The sequence below is a fragment of the Euleptes europaea genome, chromosome 15, assembly GCF_029931775.1.
Source record: "Euleptes europaea isolate rEulEur1 chromosome 15, rEulEur1.hap1, whole genome shotgun sequence".
Lineage (NCBI taxonomy): Eukaryota > Metazoa > Chordata > Lepidosauria > Squamata > Sphaerodactylidae > Euleptes > Euleptes europaea.
Window position 1 is genome coordinate 38,733,311 of NC_079326.1, and position 23,657 is coordinate 38,756,967.

General features: G+C 44.5%; 1 protein-coding gene across 1 annotated transcript; it reads left to right on the top strand.

Moving 5' to 3' along the window:
- The first annotated feature begins 514 nt into the window (after positions 1 to 514).
- On the top strand, positions 515 to 18,817 carry GORASP2 (golgi reassembly stacking protein 2). The gene is made up of 10 exons (XM_056861287.1): positions 515 to 600; positions 7,586 to 7,666; positions 9,228 to 9,431; positions 10,987 to 11,073; positions 11,414 to 11,544; positions 12,957 to 13,089; positions 13,569 to 13,689; positions 15,160 to 15,246; positions 16,966 to 17,076; positions 18,270 to 18,817. Exons 1-10 carry the CDS (start codon positions 538 to 540, stop codon positions 18,599 to 18,601), a joined length of 1,350 nt encoding a protein of 449 aa, XP_056717265.1. The 5' UTR covers positions 515 to 537; the 3' UTR covers positions 18,602 to 18,817.
- Positions 18,818 to 23,657: the final 4,840 nt, after the last annotated feature.

A 23,657-nucleotide genomic window follows, 5' to 3' on the forward strand; every position in this document is an offset into this window, starting at 1 on the left:
AATGTGGATATATTAAATCAAGAAAACAAAAATTATTTTTTTTAAAAAAAGAATTAATGTAGTCTTGGTGGCCAGTGACACCTATACCGCGGTCAGTACGGTAGCCGCCCCTATACCACGGTCAGTACGGTAGAACGCAAGGCGTCCCTTTCCCCTCTTGCGCCGCCAGGTAGCAGTACACCACCTCGAAGAGAAAAAAAGGCGGACGCGCTGCGGTTTGCCCGCGTATCCCACTCGAGCCGCCGTACGAACATCCGTTACACGTCCCACTTCTCCTTCCGGCTCGTTCCCTCCGTCCCACAAGCCACCGCGGGCGGGCCGCCGCCGCCTGACCCTCCGCGCTCCTAAGGGCGCGTTAAGCGCGGCGTTTCCCGGCGCCGCCCGCTAGGTGGCGCTGCTCGTCGAGCCGCCACGGCCGAGGCCCTCCGCTTGCCCAGCCTCCTGCGCACCGGCCCAGAGCCACCGAGTGCCACGTCCTCCGTGTGGCGGCGAAGGGAAGGACCAGGCCGCCGCCGCCGCCGCCGCCGGGCTTGAGCCATGGGCTCGTCGCAGAGCGTGGAGATCCCCGGCGGGGGCACCGAAGGCTACCACGTCCTGCGAGTACGAGCCTGAGTCAGAGCCGGGGAAGGGAGGCGGGTGGGAACGCATGGAGGAGGGATAGGGGGTGGCTCGGGAGCGTCCAGTGGGGCTTGGGCCTGGTGGTGGGGCTGGGGGTGTCCGGTGCTTGGGTGGGTTCAAGTGGCTGCAGCGGCGGGGCGGGGAGCACGAGGGCCCTTCCTTAGGCCTGAGCAAGAATGGCTGCTTTCCTCTCCTCCACCCCCATCTCTGCCTGAAGACTCGCCCCACCCTTGGGAAATGTTAAAGGCGACGACTTCATCTAATTCAATGGATCAATGTTGAAAGGATGAAGTATTTAACAATTGAAGTATATAGGATGACAATAGGTCATAGGTCAAAGGACAATAGGTCGAAGGCTTTCACGGTCAGAGTTCATTGGTTCTCGTAGGTTATCCGGGCTGTGTAACCGTGGTCTTGGCATTTTCTTTCCTGACGTTTCGCCAGCAGCTGTGGCCGGCATCTTCAGACTAACAAAGACTACAGTCAACAATAGCCATGCAGATTAGCTTTGGATTTCACACATTAACAGATCACTCCAGGATACAATGGTTCCATATTAACATACCACACCCTCATTGGCACATTATCTGGATACTTACAGGACAATGGTTAGCACATTACCTTTGTTACTTTTTGCAGGACAATGATTCAGCTCAAACCCAACCCCTTTCTGACTATATATTACTCTTCCTACACACTTGACACTGAGAGACACTGTCCTTCAGTGTTACTCCTCTGAAGATGCCGGCCACAGCTGCTGGCGAAACGTCAGGAAAGAAAATACCAAGACCACGGTTATACAGCCCGGATAACCTACGAGAACCAATGACAATAGGTAGTTTATTGAAATGATGCAATGAACTATAATGAATTAGAAAACAAATACAGAGTTAATATTCCATATTAATAATTCCATATTAACATACCACACCCTCATTAGCACATTATCTTCATACTTACAGGACAATGATTAGCACATTACCTTTGATACTTTTTGCAGGGCAATGATTCAGCTCAAACCCAACCCCTTTCTGACATATCTATTACTCTTCCTACACGCTTGACACTGAGAGACACTGTCCTTCAGTGTAACTCCTCTGAAGATGCCTGCCACAGCTGCTGGCGAAACGTCAGGAAAGAAAATACCAAGACCACGGTCACGCAGCCCGGATAACCTACAAGAACCAAAATACAGAGGGGATTACATAGATATTAATTTGATAGAGGAGGGGAGAGGGGAAGTCAGAAAAAGTCAATACCGATTAGGTTGATTAGTTTGAAATTGTTTTATTTTATGTAACTTTGAAGATGACAATGTTGAAATTGTATGTGACAATAAGAAAAAAAAATTATAAAAAAAGAAGACTCGTCCCACCCGGATAAAGAGCCGGGGTTTGCTTTTGCGCCCCCCCCCCCTTGCACTGCTTATTCTGAGAAGCAACGGGTTTGCTCAGGCACCATTTATTTATCACAGCCGAAGGCCAGCATAAAGTATAAAAGCTCAGATTTGCTGCCTCTAATGGATGTTGAGAGTGGAAGGGTGGTGGAAGAATGAGCAAAACGTTTGTCTGTTGGTGGTGTTGTCGCCCAGTGTTGCTGCAAGGAGCTCAGGGCGGTATAGATCATGCTTCCTTCTTTTGTGTTATCTGCACAACAACCCTGAGGGGTAGGTTAGACAGGCAGGCCCAAGGTCACCGAGTCAGCCTCATGGCAGAGTGGGGGTTTGAACCTGGATCTCCCTGGCCCTAGTCTGACCCTTGAGCCGTAAACCCAGACATCTAGTCAGACGCCCCATTATTTTTCATACACCAGATTCTCATGCTCTTGCCCATCCTAAGTAACCATGAGGTGGGGTTGTTTCAAAATAAACTCTTACAGATTAGTCCTATGTATCTTACACCTATGGAATTCAATGGGAACTTATTAAGTGTGCTCAGTAACACTAAAGTATGAAGTGTTTCTAGTCTGTTTTCAGTGCCTATTGATAGAATGGTCTATGGACATCTTTTTTGAGATGAGATCCTTCTGGTAGTTTACTGTGGTGTGTGGTTTTGCCTGGGTTTGATCTTTCATTTGAGCGTGCTAGTGATGCTTTACATTAAGGTGGTAGGTGTTAAGTGTAGTTTGTTTTTCTACTTGTGGAAAGCTGGTACAACTTGTGCCATTTTAGGTAATACCTAGGTAGGTTTCTTATGTATTGATAGTTCAGCATAGCATCCCATGGCACTTCCATATAAGTCAAACCTTGTTTTAATATTTATAATTGTATGTTAATGCATTCTTAAACATTGTGGCTCACTTCAGACTTTGCACAAAACCATGGTTTTAAACTGACTGTGGCTAGAGTGGCTGCCTGAATGATGGCCACTCCCACTGACTTGGTTAGGTGAGATCTGTCAAACTAGGATCTGAAGCTTGTTTATTAACCATGGTCCTAACTATGGTTTTGCCTGATGCAGGAATCCTGGCTTAATCCTGGAGTGTTCTTTGGTGATGTCCTAACTTATAAGCAGCAATGGAAATGAAACCAGCATTTGATGAGGCAAACCAGTGATTGTGAATCCTGGCTTCACAAGCTAACCATAGTTAAAATAAACCATGGCATTGCCTTATAATAGAACTGAGCCTGTCAGTCTTTAGTTTAAGTTAGTAGTAGAAAATCTGTAGGGGGAAAAAGGTGCTTTTTTATGAGGAACTTAGATCACATTATATCTCTCCCCTTTTAACATATAAATCTAATGCCTCTATCTCTGACATAATGCCTTTTTTATTAAGTGACAGGGATCCCAAGGCTACATTGTCAGTGGCAAGATTTATTTCAGTCCTTCTATCCCTCAAACATTAGATTTATGCTGCTCAAGATCAATGGATCAAGGAGCTTCTAAGGGATAAAAAGGGAAAAGGTGCTTTTATTGTTTTGTGGGTTCCTTTAACTTAGGTATGATGGCTGTTTTGTGATAGCAAGTACATGTTTATATCCGTTTTGGACTGCGTTTTGTAAATATTACGCTTTGTTGCCTTTGGTGTTGTCAACAGTGGCCTTTTAAAAGGACACACTGATATTGTTTTTTTGAGGAGTCTGCAATACACTTGGCATCAGAGTAGTTACACAAAAGCTGAAATTAGTGGCCTTTTTCAGTCATAAAATCATAAAAATGCATCAACATCTTGTGGCCTGCAGAGTAATGTTTCTCCTGCAAGGCTGGCCCTTTAATCTCTGTTGGCAGAAGCATCTCTACCACCACTTTCTGTGGGCATATGTTTATACATACACACACACACACACACCATACCTGTTATGTGAGATTTATCTGCTGCTGAGGATAAACAGTCTCATGCATCTTGCCGGTATGGGCTCTGGGTTATGATTGAGTAAGCAACAAGAATCCTGTAAGTCTTGAAGATGACTTACTCATAACTTCACTTCTCCTGTTTTGCTTAGTAACCGCTTGACAGTTTAAAATTAGCGCAACCTCGGGGCATGATTTTGAAAACTTTTTTTGATTGATTCCTGCAGGGAATTACTGAATATATTTAGAGGCTCTAATTCCCTCCCCCCAAAGTTATTCCTGTCTAGCTTATGTTCCGTTATACTTAAATTGGAAAGGTTTTCAGTTGTACATGTGATTTAATAGAGCGTTGGACTTGGCTTAGGGAGACCTAGATTTGAAAATCCTCTTGAGCTATGAAGCTCAGTAGGTGTCCTCGGGCCAGTTACAGTCTCTGTCTCAACCAGGTAGACAGAGAACCGAAAAAAATGAGATCACCCCATCCATGTATTCTACCCTGGGCTCCTTGGAGGAAAGGGGAGGAACTATAAATATGAAGGAATGAGGGCTACTTTTGTAGATGGTGGAGCTGCTGGGTCTGTACTCCCTCTAATATGGATGTGTTTTGGGGGCATAGTACAAGGTGCTGATTTGAACATTGCAAAGTGCTGGTATTGGGCAAAGAAATAAAAATGGGAGAGAATAGTCCCATTGAACTAAGTAGGGCTGATCTGGAGCAGGTAACTGCAAGAGTCCAGTGGCCTTTGGACACATAAAGCTGCCTTATACTGAATCAGACCCTTGGTCCATCAAAGTCAGTATTGTCTACTCAGACTGGCAGCGGCTCTCCAGGGTCGTCAGGGGTCTTTCACATTATCTACACGCCTAGTCCCTTTAACTGGAGATGCCGGGGATTGAACCGGGGACCTTCTGCATGCCAAGCAGATGCTCTGCCACTGAGCACAGCCTTTCTTTTTGTGTGACTTTTGAGTACTGAACTATCTTGTACAATTTTAACTTACCTACATTGCTGTACTTCGCACATGTAATGGGGAAGCTGTCAAATCTTCGTAAGGTTGCGCTCATTTATTATAGGACGATATTACCATACTTAGTCTCAAGTTACTTGCCCATTCAGTTAATTTCCTTTATATAGAGCGTATCTGGGAAATTGTACATCAGGATAAGAGCAGTGATGTGTGTGTTTTCATGCTCACTTCTACCACAGCTAGTCTAGCAGCGATTGTCTATAGAATAACTTAAAACAATTGATTATCTGGACTGAAAGGAAATTCACTGCTCAGTATAGGTGATTTATTTTCTTGTACCTACCAGATCAATTTACCTTACAAAGCTGTTTCCCCTGAAAAAATAGGCATTTTTGAAGGAGTTCAGTGGCATCCTATAGTGTATAATACTTTTTTAAAAATCTGAGAGGAGCACAATCAATTTTAATGGAGCTAACTGAATTGCTTCTAATGCAGAAATGTTGAAAAAAGGCTTTTTATTGCATTCAGTCTCCATCAAGCTACAAAAATTTCTCTGTCTTCAGCATTTGCAGCTGATGAATTAGTTTGCTGCTTTTTGTAAAAAGTCTTTTAAAGCTGTCTACTTTATAAGGGTGATATGGCATAACTCCTGATATTCAAATCAGACCCAAAGCATTCAGTGCTTAATTCTGCCTCTAAGTGCATTTAGGACAATCTTGCATGGAAGTGCATCTGAAGTCACTAGACTGCTTATCAAACTGTTAGTTATTTGTTGCCAGAATCCCCAGTATTTATAAAGCTTCTCTAATTCTTACAGATAAGTAAGAAGGCAAATGGTAACTTGCAAGCTGGTGTCAAGATTAGGGTCCCTATCAATGTTGCATTCATATAAAATACTTGAAAATCGAATGCCTACATTCCCAAAGTTACCTGAAATATCTGTGTGGGGTGGGGGGGGGGGTAGATCTTAACAACCACGAGCCAACTTTCACTTGCAGAATGGGGCTTTTCCAGGTAGCTCCATAGCTCTCCCAAAGACTACCAGAAACCAAATAAAATTATGTAGGAGAAGGATATGAACAGCTTTTCCTGATGCAAGTTTTGAGCGTTGCTTTCTGGTTAGTAAGCTGACTCACATTCTGCACGGCCTTGGTAGCAGCTAAGCAGTACACCTTGCTGAGTTGCAGAGAGCTATCTTCTCCAAGTAGTGGTGTTTTTTAAAAAAACCTCTGCAGTGAACGTTGTCTCATATTCAGCATAAATTAAATGCCTATGTAATGTAAAGATGTAGAGTAAATAAAAGATACTCTGAATAATCACCCCGGTGACTGTGCAGCATTAATGGAAAACTACAGGCTAGGGTGTATATTGGAACCATGTGCCGGGGCTTAAATGAGTGAGGATCAGTGTTCTGGCACTGCTAGGGAAGTGTGGGTACCAATCAACTGCTTTATGCGGCATGACGACGTACCAAGGAAAGTGCTATGTCAAAAGGACACATTTAGCAAACACTGTCCCTCCTTTGGAGATCTTTTAGAGGGTCATCTTTTCCAAGTAGAAAGTGACTGTAGAAAGTAAACACACAATCTCTAGGCAGCATTTGCACACACCCCTGGCATTTAGGCAGAAGCAGCTCTCCATTGTGAGCTTGGCAGCTCTAGTTGGCTACATTTTTTGTTTTTGAATGGCCTTTCTTGTAACAGTGGCATCATTGAATATGGTCACACGACTGTCACTGAGGGCTTATGAAGCTGGTGCCAGAGGGGAGGGCAAGCAAGGAAAAGTCATGCCTGGAGTTTTTCAGGCAGCTGTGTTTTCACGATCTAAATGTCTTGCTGTTGACTTAGGGCGACCCTGTAGGATTTTCGAGGCAAGAGGCTAATAGAGGTGGTTTGCCATTGCCTCTCTCTGTGTAGCAACCCTGGACTTCCTTGGTGGTCACCCACCCAAGTACTCACCAGGGCCAACCCTGCTTAGCTTCTCATATCCGACAAGACTGGGCTTAGTCTGGGCTGTCCAGGTCAGGGCTGGTCGAGATACTCTTCTGTAGATGAAGTAGTTGAATGCACAGGAGTTGTGGTGTTTAGGGGATTGTTTTTTGTGTTATTTTTGGTGTGGCTTGCTGTTTTGGACAAGAGGTGAGAAGTACGGCTGGAGCTGCCAAATATTAATGTGAAGGGGGTTTCAAAGGCTGCCATCCTTGAGCTGTGAACTGTAGGCAGCCGATTGGCTTGGCTGACATTAATCGGGAGGAAGTGGTTTCAGGGCAGAGATTCCACCCTTATTTTCTAGGGAGTCCACAAGGCTCGGTTCTCCTTTCCTGCTCTTGTAAAGCAAATTTAATGCAACCGTTTGGACCTGCTGCTTGCCAAGAGGGCTTTATGGGGAGCAAGGGTGTGTGTGTGTAGTGTGTATGCTCCCGTTCATGTGTCTGTAAGTAGCCTTTCCCCCCCTCCCATGACATTGATGCATCCCAGCACGAACCACCATCTGGCACTGCTCTGAGAGGCGCTCTTCCTTTCTGGGTTGGCAGCAGTTCTCTGAAAATTTGCTTCTTTTGCAGCAGGGTATGCCAGAGGCTTTCCCTGCCACATGGCAACAGTATTTATGGATCTCTATTTTAAGCATTGCAGGTTGAGGATCGCTTTTTGACTGTCGAGCCCACTGTGCGTTCTCACTAATTTCTCGTGCTGTCATTTGTTTTTGCAGGTGCAAGAAAATTCACCGGGACACAGAGCTGGGCTGGAGCCATTCTTTGATTTTATTGTTTCTATTAATGGATCAAGACTAGTAAGTTCGTTTCTGAACTAAAATTGCTGGGGAGGGGGTTGGCATTTGTGAGGTGGTGATCCAAGAGCTAAAATCCATTAATAAAGGACTACTGGTGTACTTATAAGTTAAAATTCTATAATGATGTGACTTGCTGGCTTCAGTCTTTGGAGAATGGGGTGTGTCTCTTTCACAGTCAAAACACAGAGTGGGGGAATCATGAACCACCGGAAAATATCTTCAGTTCTTTTGTTTCTCTGAGGCTCTGGTGTCAGGAAGGACCCTTACAACGTTTTATGTTCTTACTATGTTTTATTTTGCAAGCTGCCTTGGTTCCCTGGAGACAGTATAGAAATTGTTCATGGAGGATAGGGCTATCCATGGCTACTAGTCATGATACATATCTATTCTGTCCAGGATCAGATGGGCATGTCTATTATATTAGGTGCTGTGGAACACAGGCAGGACAATGCTGCTGCAGTTGTCTTGTTTGTGGGCTTCCTAGAGGCACCTGGTTAGACACTGTGTGAACTGTCTGTGGGACTTGATGGGCCTTGGCCTGATCCAGCAGGGCCTTTCTTACGTTCTTATGTTCAGATGAATAAAGACAGCTGTCACTTCAGGTGTCGCTTCCTCAAACACAAGACTGATGATGCTAAACAAAGAAATGGCGGCTCCCTTTTTAACTCTATTCTAGATCAGCTAAGCAATACAAATCCTATGAAATAAATTTTTAAGTAAAATTCTAGAGCGGTTCTTTCCCAGAGTCTTTCTTTTGAGGGATCCATGAGCTGCCTGTTGGAGACCCACGTGCCAGGGCAGTCAGGGTGGAGGACATTAAGGGTGGCTGGCAGAGGAAAATCCATGCAAGCAGAGCAGGGATGGGTGCCCATTTCCTGTGATCCTGCAGCAACTGCTTTGGACACCAGTTTGGCCCTGGCAGAAAGAGCATTACCAGTGCGATCCTAAAGAGAGGCGCTCCAGTCTAAACCCATTCATTTCACTGGGCTTAGATTGGAGTAACTCCCTTTAGGATTGTACTGTAATCAGGCATTTTGGAGTTTTTCCTTCACAAAGAGAAGTGATGGTCATCAGTTTTAAGAAGACTGGACGTTTGGCTTAAGTCAGGCTTCATTTTGATCCAGGTTATTTTTGAAAGAGAAACTTTGTAATAGCAGACACATAACTAAAATCCAGTGAAATTTTTAAGGAGCTCTTTCTGGACTGTAGTCTCTGTCTCTTGATAAAGGTTTTTTTAATGGAAGTTGAATTTGATGACCTAGCAAAGCATGCAAAAACAGTCCAAGATCCTAGTTCTTATTATTAGCACTAGCAAAATAGCATACTGTCCCAGTAGCACAAATCATTTTTTTAAATTTTGAGCCGGCACTTTTTGTTTTAGTAAGCAGGGATTCTTACAGCTGAGTTTAGTGTTTAATTTTTGTAAAGATGTTTTTTAAAAATCCAGCATTAACGTAACCACCTTCTCCTTGCTTTTGCTGTAAATGTCTTTGAAAAGCTTCCATACCAATGGTCGTAACTACAGATGAAAACTGTGCCACTCCATTTTTTTTCTCCCCAGAATAAAGACAATGACACCCTCAAGGACCTGTTGAAAGCAAACGTGGAGAAGCCTGTCAAGATGCTGGTCTACAGCAGCAAGACGCTGGAGCTCAGGGAGACATCCGTGACTCCCAGCAATATGTGGGGTGGGCAGGGCCTTCTGGGGGTCAGCATTCGCTTTTGCAGCTTTGACGGGGCCAACGAAAATGTCTGGCACGTGCTGGTAAGTGTGACACTTCCAAAGCTTTTTCTTAATGGAATAATCTTGCAGGAGATCTTTTTTTCTGACTCTGCATGTTTAACTGTCAGCAGGAATGCAAATATATGGACTCGCTCCTTTGGGAATTTGTCTTGCGCGAGCCTCCGTTGAAATGAATGGGTGCTGCGCAGGACTGTTTTGTGATGCACGACTCGTACGTGTAAACATAGTCCCTCTCTGAATCATGTCTGTTCCTTGTATCACCAAGCGCTCCATCAGTCAGTTCAACGCATGTGCTGATCTATTCAGACACCATCTCTGCTGAAATATCTTTGCTTTTGTTGAGGTTCTGGTGCGCAAAGGGAGGAGTCAAATTGCGCACCAGAAAAACATAATACGTGAGCAACTGTTAACAATGTTACATCAATCTCTCCCCGCCCCCACCCCCCTCCCCAGCAGTCAGTGCACATCGTTGCATCCTGGACACTGTGTGATCCTAAACATCCTTCTGCTGCTGCTCTGGTTATCTGAACTGGGGATGATTGTTGATAACCCTACATGGTGTAGTGGTTAAGTGTGGTGGTTTGGAGCGGCGGACACTGATCTGGAAAACCGGGTTTGATTCCCCACTCCTCTACATGAGCAACGGAGGCTAATCTGGTGAACTGGATTTGTTTCCCCGCTCCTACACACGAAGCCAGCTGGGTGACCTTGGGCTAGTCACAGCTCTGTTAGAACTCTCTCAGCCCCACCTACCTCACAGGGTGTCTGTTGTGGGGAAGGGAAGGTGATTGTAAGCTGGTTTGAGTCTCCCTTAAGTGGTAGATAAAGTCAGTGTATAAAAACCAACTCTTCTTCTGTGCATCGGCTTTTTCTCATGGTTCTTAGAGAAGCCTTGGAAAAACACTATCATGCTGGCTGATGAGAACTGGGAACAGATCTACATGTCCAGACTAGTATAACTTGTGCTTGGGCTCTTAGATACATTCACTAATCTGTTGCCATTTAAACATTTTATCTCAAAGTAGCGTCATGCAAAGGCCAACAGTTTTTTCCTGCTCTGTGCACAAAGAGGCATAATTAACCTGTAGGTAGGCAGCTGTCCTGTGGCGCAGAGTGGTAAGCTGCAGTACTGCAGTCCAAGCTCTGCTCACGACCTGAGTTTGATCCCAATGGAAGTTGGTTTCAGGTAACCAGCTCAAGGTTGACTCAGCCTTCCATCCTTCCAAGGTCGGTAAAATGAGTACCCAGCTTGCTGGGGGTAAAGGAAAGACGACTGGGGAAGGCACTGGCAAACCACCCCACAAACAAAGTCTGCCTAGAAAACGTCGGGATGTGATGTCACCCCATGGGTCAGGAATGACCCAGTGCTTGCACAGGGGACCTTTACCTTTAGGCAGCTGTCCAGGTACCTGTTAAGACAAATGGGCTGAAGAAAGTGGAGATGACAGGACTTAATGTGTATGGTTGGCTTGGGACATGGGGTTTTTTAAAACAACGTTCGGTGTAACTGTGTTCTGTAGCTTTCCTGGTTTAGTTGAAACGTTTATTTCCTCTCAATTTTATGTCTTGACACTAGGAAGTTGAACCAAATTCTCCTGCGGCACTGGCAGGTCTTAGACCTCACAGCGACTACATAATCGGAGCGGATACTGTCATGAACGAGGTAAATGGGTATTTCATTTATTAAGTAAGTGGTGGGGGAGAGTGGGGTTTCTTGACCTCTAGTCATATCTTTCAGAATTCAGTTGATGTCGATATGAAACACTTAGGAGTATAAATGAAGATCACTTCGTGACATTCTCAAAGACATTCAGTTCTTATTTTTTTATCTAAATTGAAATGAAATAAGAGCCTGGTTTGGTAATTGTGGTGCAGTAGATGGCTTAGTTATTAGAAGACAGAGGATCTTTTAGTGTATTTGATGGGCTGTGGCCAAACAGAGCTGCTGAGATGAGTTTCCTTACTCTGCAAGTCGATTTCGAAATTGTCCTTTTCTTTTTCAGTCTGAAGACTTATTCTCCCTTATCGAGACACATGAAAGCAAACCATTAAAACTTTACGTGTACAACACTGATACAGATAATTGCCGGGAGGTGGTTATTACCCCAAACTCCTCATGGGGCGGAGAAGGAAGGTAAGTTATGTTATTTAGTGGGAGAAGAAGAAAAGTTGGTTTAAATATGCTGACTTTCTCTCCCACTTAAGGAAGAATCAAACGGGCTTACAATCACCTTCCCTTCCCCTCTCCACAACAGATACCCTGTGTGGTAGGTGGGGCTGAGAGAGCTCTAGGAGAGCTGTGACTAGCCCAGGGTCACCCAGCTGGCTTCATGTGGAGGAGTGGGGAAACCAACCCGGTTCTCCAGGTTAAGAGTCCACTGCTCTTAACCACTCCACCATGCTGGCCAGACAGTTTCTGGGTTGGTCCTGCTCAGGTCTGTACCAAAAGGCGAGACTGGAATAATGGCTGTCAGGTGGGTGGGAATATTTGCTGCACGCCCTCAGGTGGTGGAGCAATGAAGATCCCAATATCCTTTTATGCTGACATCTGTGCAGCTGCCACCCTCCCCAGTGTAGGACAGAACAGAGTAAGTTATGGAGGCTGCTTTTTTGTGTGAAAAAAAAAAGTATTGTGGGTTGGGAGGAGCTGCTATAGTTTTCCATTTATTAGTGTGGCAGAACTAACTCGGGTACATCTGAAATGCAAAGCAACTGAGATACACAAATCACAGATGTGCTACTGTATTGAGTTGCCAACTATAATCAGTACTTGGTTGACTTAAAAAACAGCAACCCGCAGTTTGGTTTGTGACATCAGGTTTGTGTGGAATATGCAATTTAATGCCAGTCTCCATATAACTTGTAAGTTCTGCTCTGCTATCTTCCCTTTTACATAAACCTTATAACATTTGTATAAAAATTTCCATGCAACCTTAGGCATAGCTATAAATCCCTTTACCCTTTTTCAGAAATGGCTTAAAAATCTTTTCTGTAACAGTATGCAGTAGATGAGGTAATATTTGATATAATTATACTTGGGTCAAGGGTCATGACACCAGCAAGCCATTCTAATCGGGTGTCTTCGGGTGTCAAACACATGCTGTCAAACAATGCTAGCTTCACAATTGCCATTTGAGCCCTGGCAATACAACAAATAGAGCCAGCGTGGTGTAGTGGTTAAGGTGTTGGGCTAGGACCTGGGAAACCCAGGCTCACATCCCCACTCACACCATGGAATCTCGCTGGGTGACCTGGGGCCAGTCACACACTCTCAGCCTCGACCCTGGCAAGTATTTGGATGGGAGACCTCCAAGGAACACCAGGGGTGTGACGCGGAGGCAGGCAACGGCCAACCACCTCTGAACGTCTCTTGCCTTGAAAACCCTATGGGGTCACAATAAGTCTTCTGTGAGGACATCAAAACAGCAACAACGACAAATATATTTCCAAAAAGGGAAACTGATCAGGAAAGGTCCTGTGATAGCAGATTGCTTGCTTTTGGGGCAGTCTAATGTGATTTTTGTTTTCACATTCATATTTTAAAAGTCTAGGCTGTGGCATCGGTTATGGATACCTGCATCGAATACCAACCCGCCCGTTTGAAGAGGGAAAGAAAATCTCTCTCCCAGGACAATTGTCTAATACAACCATTAGCCCGCTCAAAGATGGCTTTACAGAAGTAAGTTGTGGTGCTTTTTTCGTACTTTGCACTGTGTTCCTAAATATCTAGGGCAAAGGATCATTCCTGCAAGAGTTGCATAATATAGTGAATGCTCTGCTAACCCAGTGGTGTGTTCTTTTTTGACTATAGTTAGATTGAGTCCAGTAGAACCTTAGAGACCAACAAGATTTTCAGGGTATAAGCTTTTGAGAGTCATAGCTTCCTTCGTCAGTATCTCCTGCAGTCAGTATCTCGGTATCTGACGAAGGGAGCTTTGACTCTCAGAAGCTTATACCCTGAAAATCTTGAAGGTCTTTAAGGTGCTACTAGACTCAAATCTAGCTGTTCTACACAGCTACCCTCTGACACTTTCTAAGTATGTGTTGGATGGTGCATTCTTGGGCTTGGCCTACAGCTGAGAACGTTAGCTTCTTCTGTCTTGAATGCCATCAGAGTGGCACGGTGTAGAGTGTCACTATTTCTGTCTTTGTAATCAGGTTCAGCTGTCTTCAGTCAACCCCCCGTCCTCATTACCACCTGGGACAACAGGAGCAGAACACGGTCTGGCTGGACTCTCCATTGGCACAACTCCTTCCGTCACAAATGTGCTCAATACAGGTTTGTCTTCCGAGATCATGTCGTCATTGAACAGAAGAATTAAGACCAGCTTTTAATGCCTGGTTCCCCCTGTTCTGAAAATATAAAGTGAGGGGGCAGGTAGAAGCTAGCGCCTTGTTAACCTGTATGCAGTGACTCAGAGTGCTGCATTTGAAGGCTGTGGAGGGGATAATAAGAACGGCCGTGCTGGATCAGACCAAGGTCCATCAAGTCCAGCAGTCTGTTCACACAGTGGCCAACCAGTTGCCTCCAGGAAGCCCACAAACAAGACAACTGCAGCACCATTATCCTTCCTGTGTTCCACAGCACCTAATATATTGGGCATGCTCCTCTGACCCTGGAGAGAATAGGTATGCAACATGACTAGTATACATTTTTACTAGTAGCCAAGAATAGCCCTCTCCTCCATGAACATGTCCACTCCCCTCTTAAAGCCTTCCAAGTTGGCAGCCATTGCCATATCCTGGGGCAGGGAGTTCCACAATTGAATTCCAAGCAACAAGTCTGCTCCTTCCGCAGCATAACGTTTCTAACAATATGAGGGTCAGAACACTCCCCGCCACCAGATATTTCAGAGGTGTGGTAGGATGAAAGGGAGGGAAGGGGTTAGGGGTGAGTTGACTGGTTGCATTTGTACATGAATGCTGTTGAAGAAAAAAATGGATTGGGCTATTGAATTGAATTGATTTCTTGTAAGCCCGTTCCCATAAGGGTTATCTCCCCCAGGTTCGATACTGTTGGGAAGCGGGTTTGTTCCTTGTTTCCCTACAGCATTGAGGTACATTCGTGCCACCTCCCAGGGTTTGCACAGCTTTTGTCCAGCGTGGTGTGGTTAAGAGCAGTGGTTTGGAGCGGCAGAGGCTAATCTGGTGAACTGGGTTGGTTTCTCCACTGCTCCACATGATGCCAACTGGGTGACCCTGGACTAGTCACAGCTCTCTTAGAGCTCTCTCAGCCCCATCTACCACACAGGGTGTCTGTTGTGGGGAGGGGAAGGGAAGGTGGTTGTAAGCTGGTTTCATTCTTCCTTAAGTGGGAGAGATGGTCTGGAAAGTCTTTTCTGGCCTCATGTTTCATAACAAATACTCCTTGCCACACATTTTCATAAGAAATGGCTTGGAATAAAATGCTAGTGAAGAAGACGGGTTTTGAGGCTAGTTGAAGCTGCATTTCTCTTACAAAATGAACACATGAAGCTGCCTTATACTTAATCAGAATCTTGGTCCATCAAAGTCAGTATTGTTTACTCAGACCGGCCGCGGCTCTTCAGGGTCTCAGGCAGGGGTCTTTCACATCACCTACTTGCCTAGTCCCTGTAACTGGAGATGCCGGGGATTGAACCGGGGACCTTCTACATGCCAAACAGATGCTCTTCCACTGAGCCACAGCCCCTCCCCACTGCTCCTGACTTCTGAATGTTGCACACTTGAAAACGATGCATGGAATTAAAGTTGGTGTGCTTTTTATTAGGTGTTCCCACGGTTCCATTGTTGCCACCCCCAGTAAGTCAGACTCTTGCTCCAGTGCCAGCAGTTAACTCAGCAACTACGTTACCAGGTAAGTGGTAACAACAAAGGTGGGGGGGAATCGGAATATCGAATGACTGTGTTACAGTCACGGTAACTTTGCTGGCACATTCATGGTGTGGAAAAGGCGGGTTGTTATTTATCTATTCTAATATGATTTTAGGAGGGAAGGCAGCCTGGTAAAGGCTAGTCTTGTCAGATCTTGGCAGCTAAGCAGGGTGGTCCTTGGAAGGGAGGCGTCCAAGGAAGACTCTGCAGAGGAAGGCAATGGCAGACCACCCCTGCTTAATCACTTGCCTTGAAAACTCAACCAGGGGTCGCTATGAGTTGGCTGCAACTTGAAGGCGCTTTATACACACACACACACACACACACACACAAACAATATGGTGTTAACCTTGTTCTTCATAAAGCTTAATCTGAAGAAAAACCATGACTCCAAATTGGTGATTGCGCACACACTATTGATAAGAAGCAAAACTGTCGATCGAAAATGCATTTTAGTAGATAGTTTCATTTGCTTATTTATGTATATGCAGCAGACTTCTTCCCTTGCTGTCTCAATACATTCACAGAGAAGGAGAAAAGGCTATCAAGAACTATTAAATCAAAGTAATTAAGTGGATCGTCCATATTCAGAGGAAGTCTACCTTGCTGTCTCATTATAAATTTGATTATGAAACCTTAATACAGACTCCTATAGGAAATACTGAAAAAAACAAAACTTTTTACAATTCAGTGAACAGAAACAGTGTTCAATTTATATTTTCCTTTCATTCCGTATCACACTTAACGTGCCAGAGACAGGATGGCCTCGAGGAAGAATGGCCTTGACAGTCTCCCTGCCAGTTAATATTGGCCTCCGTTGATTACCCAATGAAAACCTTTAACTGGTTAATTTCCCATTCAAGCCAATTAAAAGTTGCAGTTTGCTGAGAATCTAAAAACGAAGGAAGCTTCCTGAAGCTGTGAACGTCGATTAAAAATAACGCAGTTTAACGAAACAGTCTAAAATACAACATCCAAAAGCCATGGGTTTTAAGAAAGAGAGCCATCAATTCAAACAAAAAGTTGCCACTAATATTGGTTTGCCCTGACCTGGATGGCTTAGGCTGGCCTGATCTCATCAGACCTTGAAAGCCAAGTAGAGTGAGCCCTGGTTAGTATTTGGATGGGAGACCGCCAAGGAATACCAGGGTTGCTTTGCAGAGCAAGGCATTGGCAAACTACCTTTGTTTGTCTCTTGCCTTGAAAACCCCCTGGGGTTGCCATAAGTCAGCTATAATATGACAACACTTTACACACACAGATTGGTTTGAGGCAACAATATTGATGCTAAAAACTAGGAGACAAAAGCCTTTCTATGAAAAAAGGTCTTATTTGGCTTTCTGCGTGTCTGGGACAGTCTGCCTGCCTGCCTGCCTGCCTGAAAAAGTGCCAGAAAGAAGAAGCAGCTGTTGGGAAGCCATGACTCAGGTTGTCAGCTGCCAAACTTCAGAAGGTGTTCCAGTGTGTGGCTTGCCTACTGAAACACAGCTGTGGACTTGGATCCTGTGGGAGATCTTGGTTGACAGAAGGGATTTCTATTAGCAAAGTGGGACTTCCTTGCCTTCCCCCTCCTGCATCCCATTGGCTTTTGATACAGTTTATACAGCTTCTGAAATTTAATGCCTGTGCGGTTGGGTTTTTTCTCCTACCACTGTTTCTCTCCCACCCACCCCCATATTATTATTTTTTTTTTTAACTTTAGGACTGATTCCTTTACCAACTGGGCTCCCCAATCTGAGTAACATCCCAAACCTTAATTTGCCTGCCCCACACTTCATTCCCGGTCCTGGATTAGCAGACATTGGGCATCCTGGTATGTTTCTGCAAATTTACTATTCGCTTTTGATAAACTACAGTGTCATAGTTTGGTTGCCTTCGAGGCGAATTACTACAATAGGATGTTTTGTTGCTTGCCTGCTGAATAATATGAGATTGTTGTCATAAGTCTGTGAGCTGCAGATCCACAGGAGCACAGAAAATGCACAATGTGGTATTTGGGCACAGAATTCAATCAAAACCCTTGGCTGCAATTTCTTACAAAAGAACAGGTTTCTACTGCCAGTGTGGTCTAGTGGTTAGACTTGCATTCAAATAACTTCTCAGCCATGAACCTCAGCTTGGGCCTTTCACTTTCTCTCCAAACTAGAGGAAAATAAAATTTCCCGTGTGTGAGTACAGGGTTTCAATGCATTCTATAACTCAGGGATCCCCAAAGTGGTGCCTGCGGGTGCCTGTGGGTGCCACGGTGCCTGCTGATGCCTGGTTTTGCAAAGTGGGCAGGGCCAGCCAAGGCTTTTGCCAAGCAGAGCTTCTGGACGGCCACTGGAAATTTGATTGGCTGAGCAGATTGTTAAAAATGTTGCTTTGGCAACAGCTGCCACCACAACTGAGGGGTCTTCGGTGTGTGACTGAAGGTAAGCTGCCACAGCAATTTTATGATCAAGGTGCTAGAGCAACTGCCCTACGAGCAGCGGTTAAAACCCTTAGGGCTGTTTAGCTTGGAAAGAAGGCGATTAAGGGGAGACGTGATAGAGGTCTATAAATTATGCATGGTATAGAGAGAATGGACAGGGAGAAGCTTTTCTGCCTCATAATACTAGAATGCGGGGTCATCTGCTGAAGCTGGAGGGTGAGAGATTCAAAACAGATAAAAGGAATTATTTCTTCACACAACACATAGTTAAATTGTGGAACTCCCTGCCCCAGGATGTGGTGATGGCTGCCAACTTGGAAGGCTTTAAGAGGGGAGTGGACATGGTCATGAAGGAGAGGCCTATTCATGGCTACTAGTCAAAATGGATACTAGTCATGATGCATGCCTATTCTCTCCAGGATCAGAGGAGAATGCCTATTATAGTAGGTGCTGTGGAACACAGGCAGGACAATGCTGCTGCAGTCTCCTTGTTTGTGGGCTTCCTAGAGGCACCTGGTTGGCCACTGTGTGAACAGACTGCTGCACTTGATGGGCCTTGGTTTGATCCAGCATGACCTTTCTTATGTTCTTAGGTTTGCCACCACTTCCTTCCTTGCCGCCTCTAAATCTCTCTGGAATAGCATCTCTGTCGCCTGAATTCCTTGCACAGTTTCCATTGGTCCCAGATGTCTCCACCCCACCTGCCGACTTGCTTGTCTCCTCTCCTCAAATGGGGAACATATCTGCCAATCCTGGTGCTGCTGTAAGTGTGGAACGAACCTCTACATTCACCCTGGATACCACCACGCCCAGCCCTCCCACTGCCAAGGCCCCTGCCCTTGAAGAGAGGGGAGATGGAACCACCACGCTGATTGAGAAAACAGCTCCGTTGACCACAGAGCCAGCTTCGACTGAATCGTCATAACTCACAATGATTGGATTGGGCTTTGGTGTATTTATTCAAGGGCAGGATAAATATTTTAAAATGCAAGCTAGCCTGAATTTTCATGCAAGGCTTGTATTTTGCTGTTCGGATTCCTGTAAATATGCTCTAGGTGACATCATTAAAGAAGGCCTGGGATTTTTACAGTGTGCTTGGTGTGGGGAGGGGGAAATGCTTATATTTAAAAAATAAAAACACCAAAAAAGAAAATATCAAGGTAGATTATGCAGACTTCAGCTACCAAAATCCATGGTATTTTTTTAAACCTAATCTGACTCTAAACTGACTCCTGTAGTCTGCTAGGCTTCCTTGCTTACTATTTGCCCCAGCCCCCTTAAGTTTTATTTCTGTTGTGAGAAAGAAGCGGGTCATGCTTTGGGGCATTTGAATATCCCATTTCTTGTACTTTGCAAGAACAATAATCTCGGTTAATACCTTGTGAGGGGGGATGAAGTGTCTACTTTTGCCCACGTTGTACATTTTAGCACTCTTAAATACCTTACAACTAAAGCTGTTTTATTAAAAAAAAAAAATTCTGAGTGAGACTTATCAATTCACCATCTTTTTAAACCTCAAGTCCTGTGTACAGATCCTTGTGTCGAGTTCCTACAACCCCTTCTCTGAATTTAACCACTGGTTTTTGTTTTTGTTTTGGTTATCTTTATAAACCCCCTGTCAAGGAAATAAACAGTTTATGTCAGACACGGGGTCAGAAAAATGGCAAGATGACACTATGACTTTTGTAAAAATGAGTTGTATGGAGAAAAATTACATAACGGCAATAAATTCTGGGACTTCTACGGCGTGACCTCAAATGAGCACTTTATTAAATTAGCAAATAGGAAAAATTGTGTGAGTGTGACCAGTTTCATTTTTGTGTGTGGCAAAAAAAGTACTTCATGGTAGTGGGGCCTCAGCTGGTTCCAGTCGCTGTAAGAGGGCTCTTTACTTGTCTTTGAGTTTAGTAGTGGATGGAACCCATCTGACTTCTCCCCCTACATCCGCAGCTGGGATTTCACCTGTAAATCAAAGGCATTTACTGGATGAGTCTTCCAATCTGAATACAGTGCACTGTTAAAAAATGTTATTTCTGGATTTTTGAATACGTGCAAGGAGAACATTCTGAACGGAAAACCTATTAACTAAATTACTCCCCTAGTTTTTGTTTGTTTGTTTTTGAAGTCTTGCATGGACTTCTGTGAACCTCTGAAGACCATAAAGAGCCCATCTGTATGGCCTCTGCGCTCGTGCTAAGAGAATGGGAAGATTGACAAGTGCTTTCTTGGTTGATTTGTAGATCTTGTCAGAACACATGGTTAAGTAACAACTTCCCTGGAGGTTTTTAAGCAGAGGCTAAATGGCCATCTGTTAGCAATGCTGATTCTATGACCTTAAGCAGATGATGAGAGGGAGGGCACCTTGGCCATCATTTGGGCATGGAGTAGGGGTCACTGGGGTGGGGGGAAGTAGTTGTGAATTTCCTGCATTGTGCAGGGGGGTGGGTTAGATGACCCTGGTGGTCCCTTCCAACTTTATGATTCTATGAACTTGGTGGAATCCGTGGATTTACACCCAGTCATAGCTTTGCTTTCTTTACTGTGAAGCTTTTCAGTCTTACAAATTCTTTAGTTGTTCTTACTTTTACTGCTGTACACACAGTCTTCCCAAAGTCACTGCACTAGACAATATTTCCTCCCTCGGGACATTTATTTTCTTCTAAGAATGTGGTGTGTACATTCACACAGCACATATACAACTAGCAGCTTTACCTGCTAGCTAGCCAAGAAATTGGCAAGGATAGCATCTCCGTTCCAACCTCACTTTTGGGCTTCACATATGTTCATGCTGCTGGAGATGGAAACGGACCTGGGATGTATCAAACAAAAAATAATCAGATATTGAAAAAGGAAGATTGGACATGAGTTCAGAGCCACATCTGTGTGTAGATCTTGGTGTTTGCTTTAAAAGAGAAAAAATAAAATTGCATCAAAGGATGCCCTGACCTAGATGGCCCAGGTTAGTATGATCTCATCAGACCTCGGAAGCTAACAGGGTCAGCTCTGGTTAGTATTTGGATGGGAGACCATCAAGGAACTTACAGGGTTGCAATGTTAAGGTGGGCAACGGCAAACTACCTTGGAATGCTTCTTGCCTTGGGGTCACCATAAGTCAGCTGTGTTTTTTTGTTTAGGGCCCCGTCTGGAGAACGATTCAGATTATCCTGGGTTTTGAAAGGTCTGCTTATAGGAAAAGCATTCGTTGTAATTTACAAAGTTAGGGCTGGATCCTGCCAGCTTTTCCCCCTCAACCATACCCAGTTTTCCTTATAGCCCCCATCCCACGTAACTTTTATCTACGGATGTCCCATGATCTCCATTGTAGGTGTTTGTGTGGACCAGAGGGGAACTTCCTCCTCCCTTTTTCACCAATGGGAAACCTGGATGAATCCAGCCCTAAAGGTGCTGTGAATCAGTTTGCAGGATACAGCCTCCCAGCAGGAGAAATTGGGATGGTTTTTCTGTTCGTCAGTCCTAGAAAGGGAGTGTGTGTGTTTCTCCACTAGATGGTGCAGCATCTCCCTTTTTTTTGGCAGGGAGAAGGCCATCAACAAAGGCAGCGCCTTGCGGTTTCTCTCAGAAATGGGAGCTAGGTTAGATGCCAAATCTATTGGGGGAGCCTTGAAAGAATAATTGCATTGAGAAATGTTCAACTAACATCATCCAGTAGAGTATTTTTATAAAAAGGATGAACAGTAGTTGGAAACAAGCACTGCTTTGCTGAACGCGAGTGAACTCTCTCTCTCGTTTGAGTTAAGCCCTAGGAGGGCAAAGGTGGTTGCTTCATTAACAGGTGGCAGGGCTTTCCCAAAGATTGGTGGACAAGCTGCCTCTCTGATATGCCCAGTCTTTTTTTTTTTAAGTAGTGTTTAACATTTCTGCCATTAAATGAGCATGTTTTTTTTTCCCATGAGAGATCCGCTTGCTAAATGAGAACGAGTTAAGTAGGCTATTGAATTTGGCAGCTGGTGGTCCTAGCTTTTGTATCAATGAGAATTTCCACTTCAAACTGAATAGGCTGCATTTTATGCTGATCTGCTATGACCCTGAAGATGATTTACATGCAAGCTCCCTACCCCACTCCCCACCACTTCATTACAGAAATGAGTGTCGATAGTCTTGCTTTCCTAGTGGACACCAGTCCATCAAGTCCCTGAGGATACTATCTGTTGCCAGGGGGGAGGAATGTATGAATTTTGGCTTTCATATGTGCACGTTTAAGACCTGCGGTAAGGGGCCATTGAGTCTTTTTACACAAGCACAAACTAAGGATGGTATCTAGGCAAATTAAGACACTTCAGCACATCTGATGTGGAAAATGTACTATGCTAATGATTACTAGATAAGTGCAGAATCACAGAACATTTATGAAACAAGCAATCAATTGACAATTCCTAGTGGAAGAGCTTCCTTTAAAGCTAGATCTTTCCTCCCATGGCTAAATTCGAATTGTAAATCTCTCCCAGGTAGCATTAAAAACATGATATCCACTGGGGTGGGGCGAAGCAAAGAAGAAGAGTAGGTTTTTATATGCTGACTTTCTCTGCCACTTAAGGCAGAATCAAACCGGCTTACAATCACCTTCCCTTCCCCCACAACAGACACCCTGTGAGGTAGGTGGGGCTGAGAGAACTCTTAATAGAACTGTAACTTGCCCAAGGTCACCCAGCTTGAGTGAGGTATAGGATCAATGTTCTCTCTGAACAGGACTTGGGAAGAGACGGGAAACAGAGCAGAGGGCAGGGGAATTGGTGACGAGAGGGAGTAGATTAGATAAGTAAGGCAGAAAGTTGCAAACATTGTCTGATCCTGCAGCATGAATGAACTTTCAGGATTCCAAAACAGAGGGAAGAAGAAGTCCTATCCAGTCCTATCGGAAGAAGGCCTATCCAGAAACCAAGGAGGTGCAGGGATATCCCGGGGTCGAAACTGAATCTTATTTGTCCATTTCTGGGTACAATTCTGATACCCTTTTTGCCTGGGCATTTACTGTTATGGTAAAAGTCATTGGCTGCAAATTTTGATGTGTCTGGCTGATGGGTCTTCATTCTAGGCTCTGTCCTGCCATCGGAGAATGTTAGGTTTCTCTGTAATTGGAGAATTATTAGGATACATCCTTCTAATGGAAGAATTATTGGGATCCGAGCTGTCATTGGAAGAGCTGATTTTGGGGGGTGGGGTTGGAGTTGTTCATGAGAGACACCCAGATGAGACTATTTAACTACCTAGTTGGCAGCTATGACTTGGTATTTGGTAACAGTTGCTAGATGTTCATGACCATGTACGTGATCCATTTTCAGATGAGACTATTTAACTACCTAGTTGTCAGCTATGACTTAGTATTTGGTAACAGTTGCTAGATGTTCATGACCATGTACGTGATCCATTTTCTAGAGATATCTGTATTGTAAGGGATATTCTTGAACGGTCCAAGAAGGTTGGCTATTGTCCTGAAAGCTTTGGTCATGAGTTAGGCCAGAAAGCTGATGAGCCTCAAACAGCAGCAGAATAGAGCTTTATATCAGGATGTATCAGAGTTCCCATGGGAACCAGGTTACTTCCTGTTCGCAGTAACCTCTTAATTGCATGTAGCTTAATCTTATTTCCCTGGTTTTAATATCAGGCTTGGGCCCTCTCCTACAGCGCAGCTACTGTGAGGCCTGAGAAAATGTGGAGGAGTGGTGATCTAAAAGCAGTCTTCCTAAACCAGGAGGTTCTGGCTAGTATCTTAAGCAAGGTTCATTACATCTGTTATTTCAGTTATTCTAACTCAATTGTGTACAATCAAGTATGAAGTCCCTGATCCAAGCAAAATTGATAAGGGTGCAGTCGAGCCAAAATTAAGCACTTTGGGAGCCCAGAGAGAGAGAAAATGTCTAGAAAATTTGAAGCCATAGACGGGGGGTGGGGGGTGGGGTGGGGGGAAATCCTTCTGGGGGAAATTGAAATAGATGCAGTACTTTATTATCAAGTTAAATTTA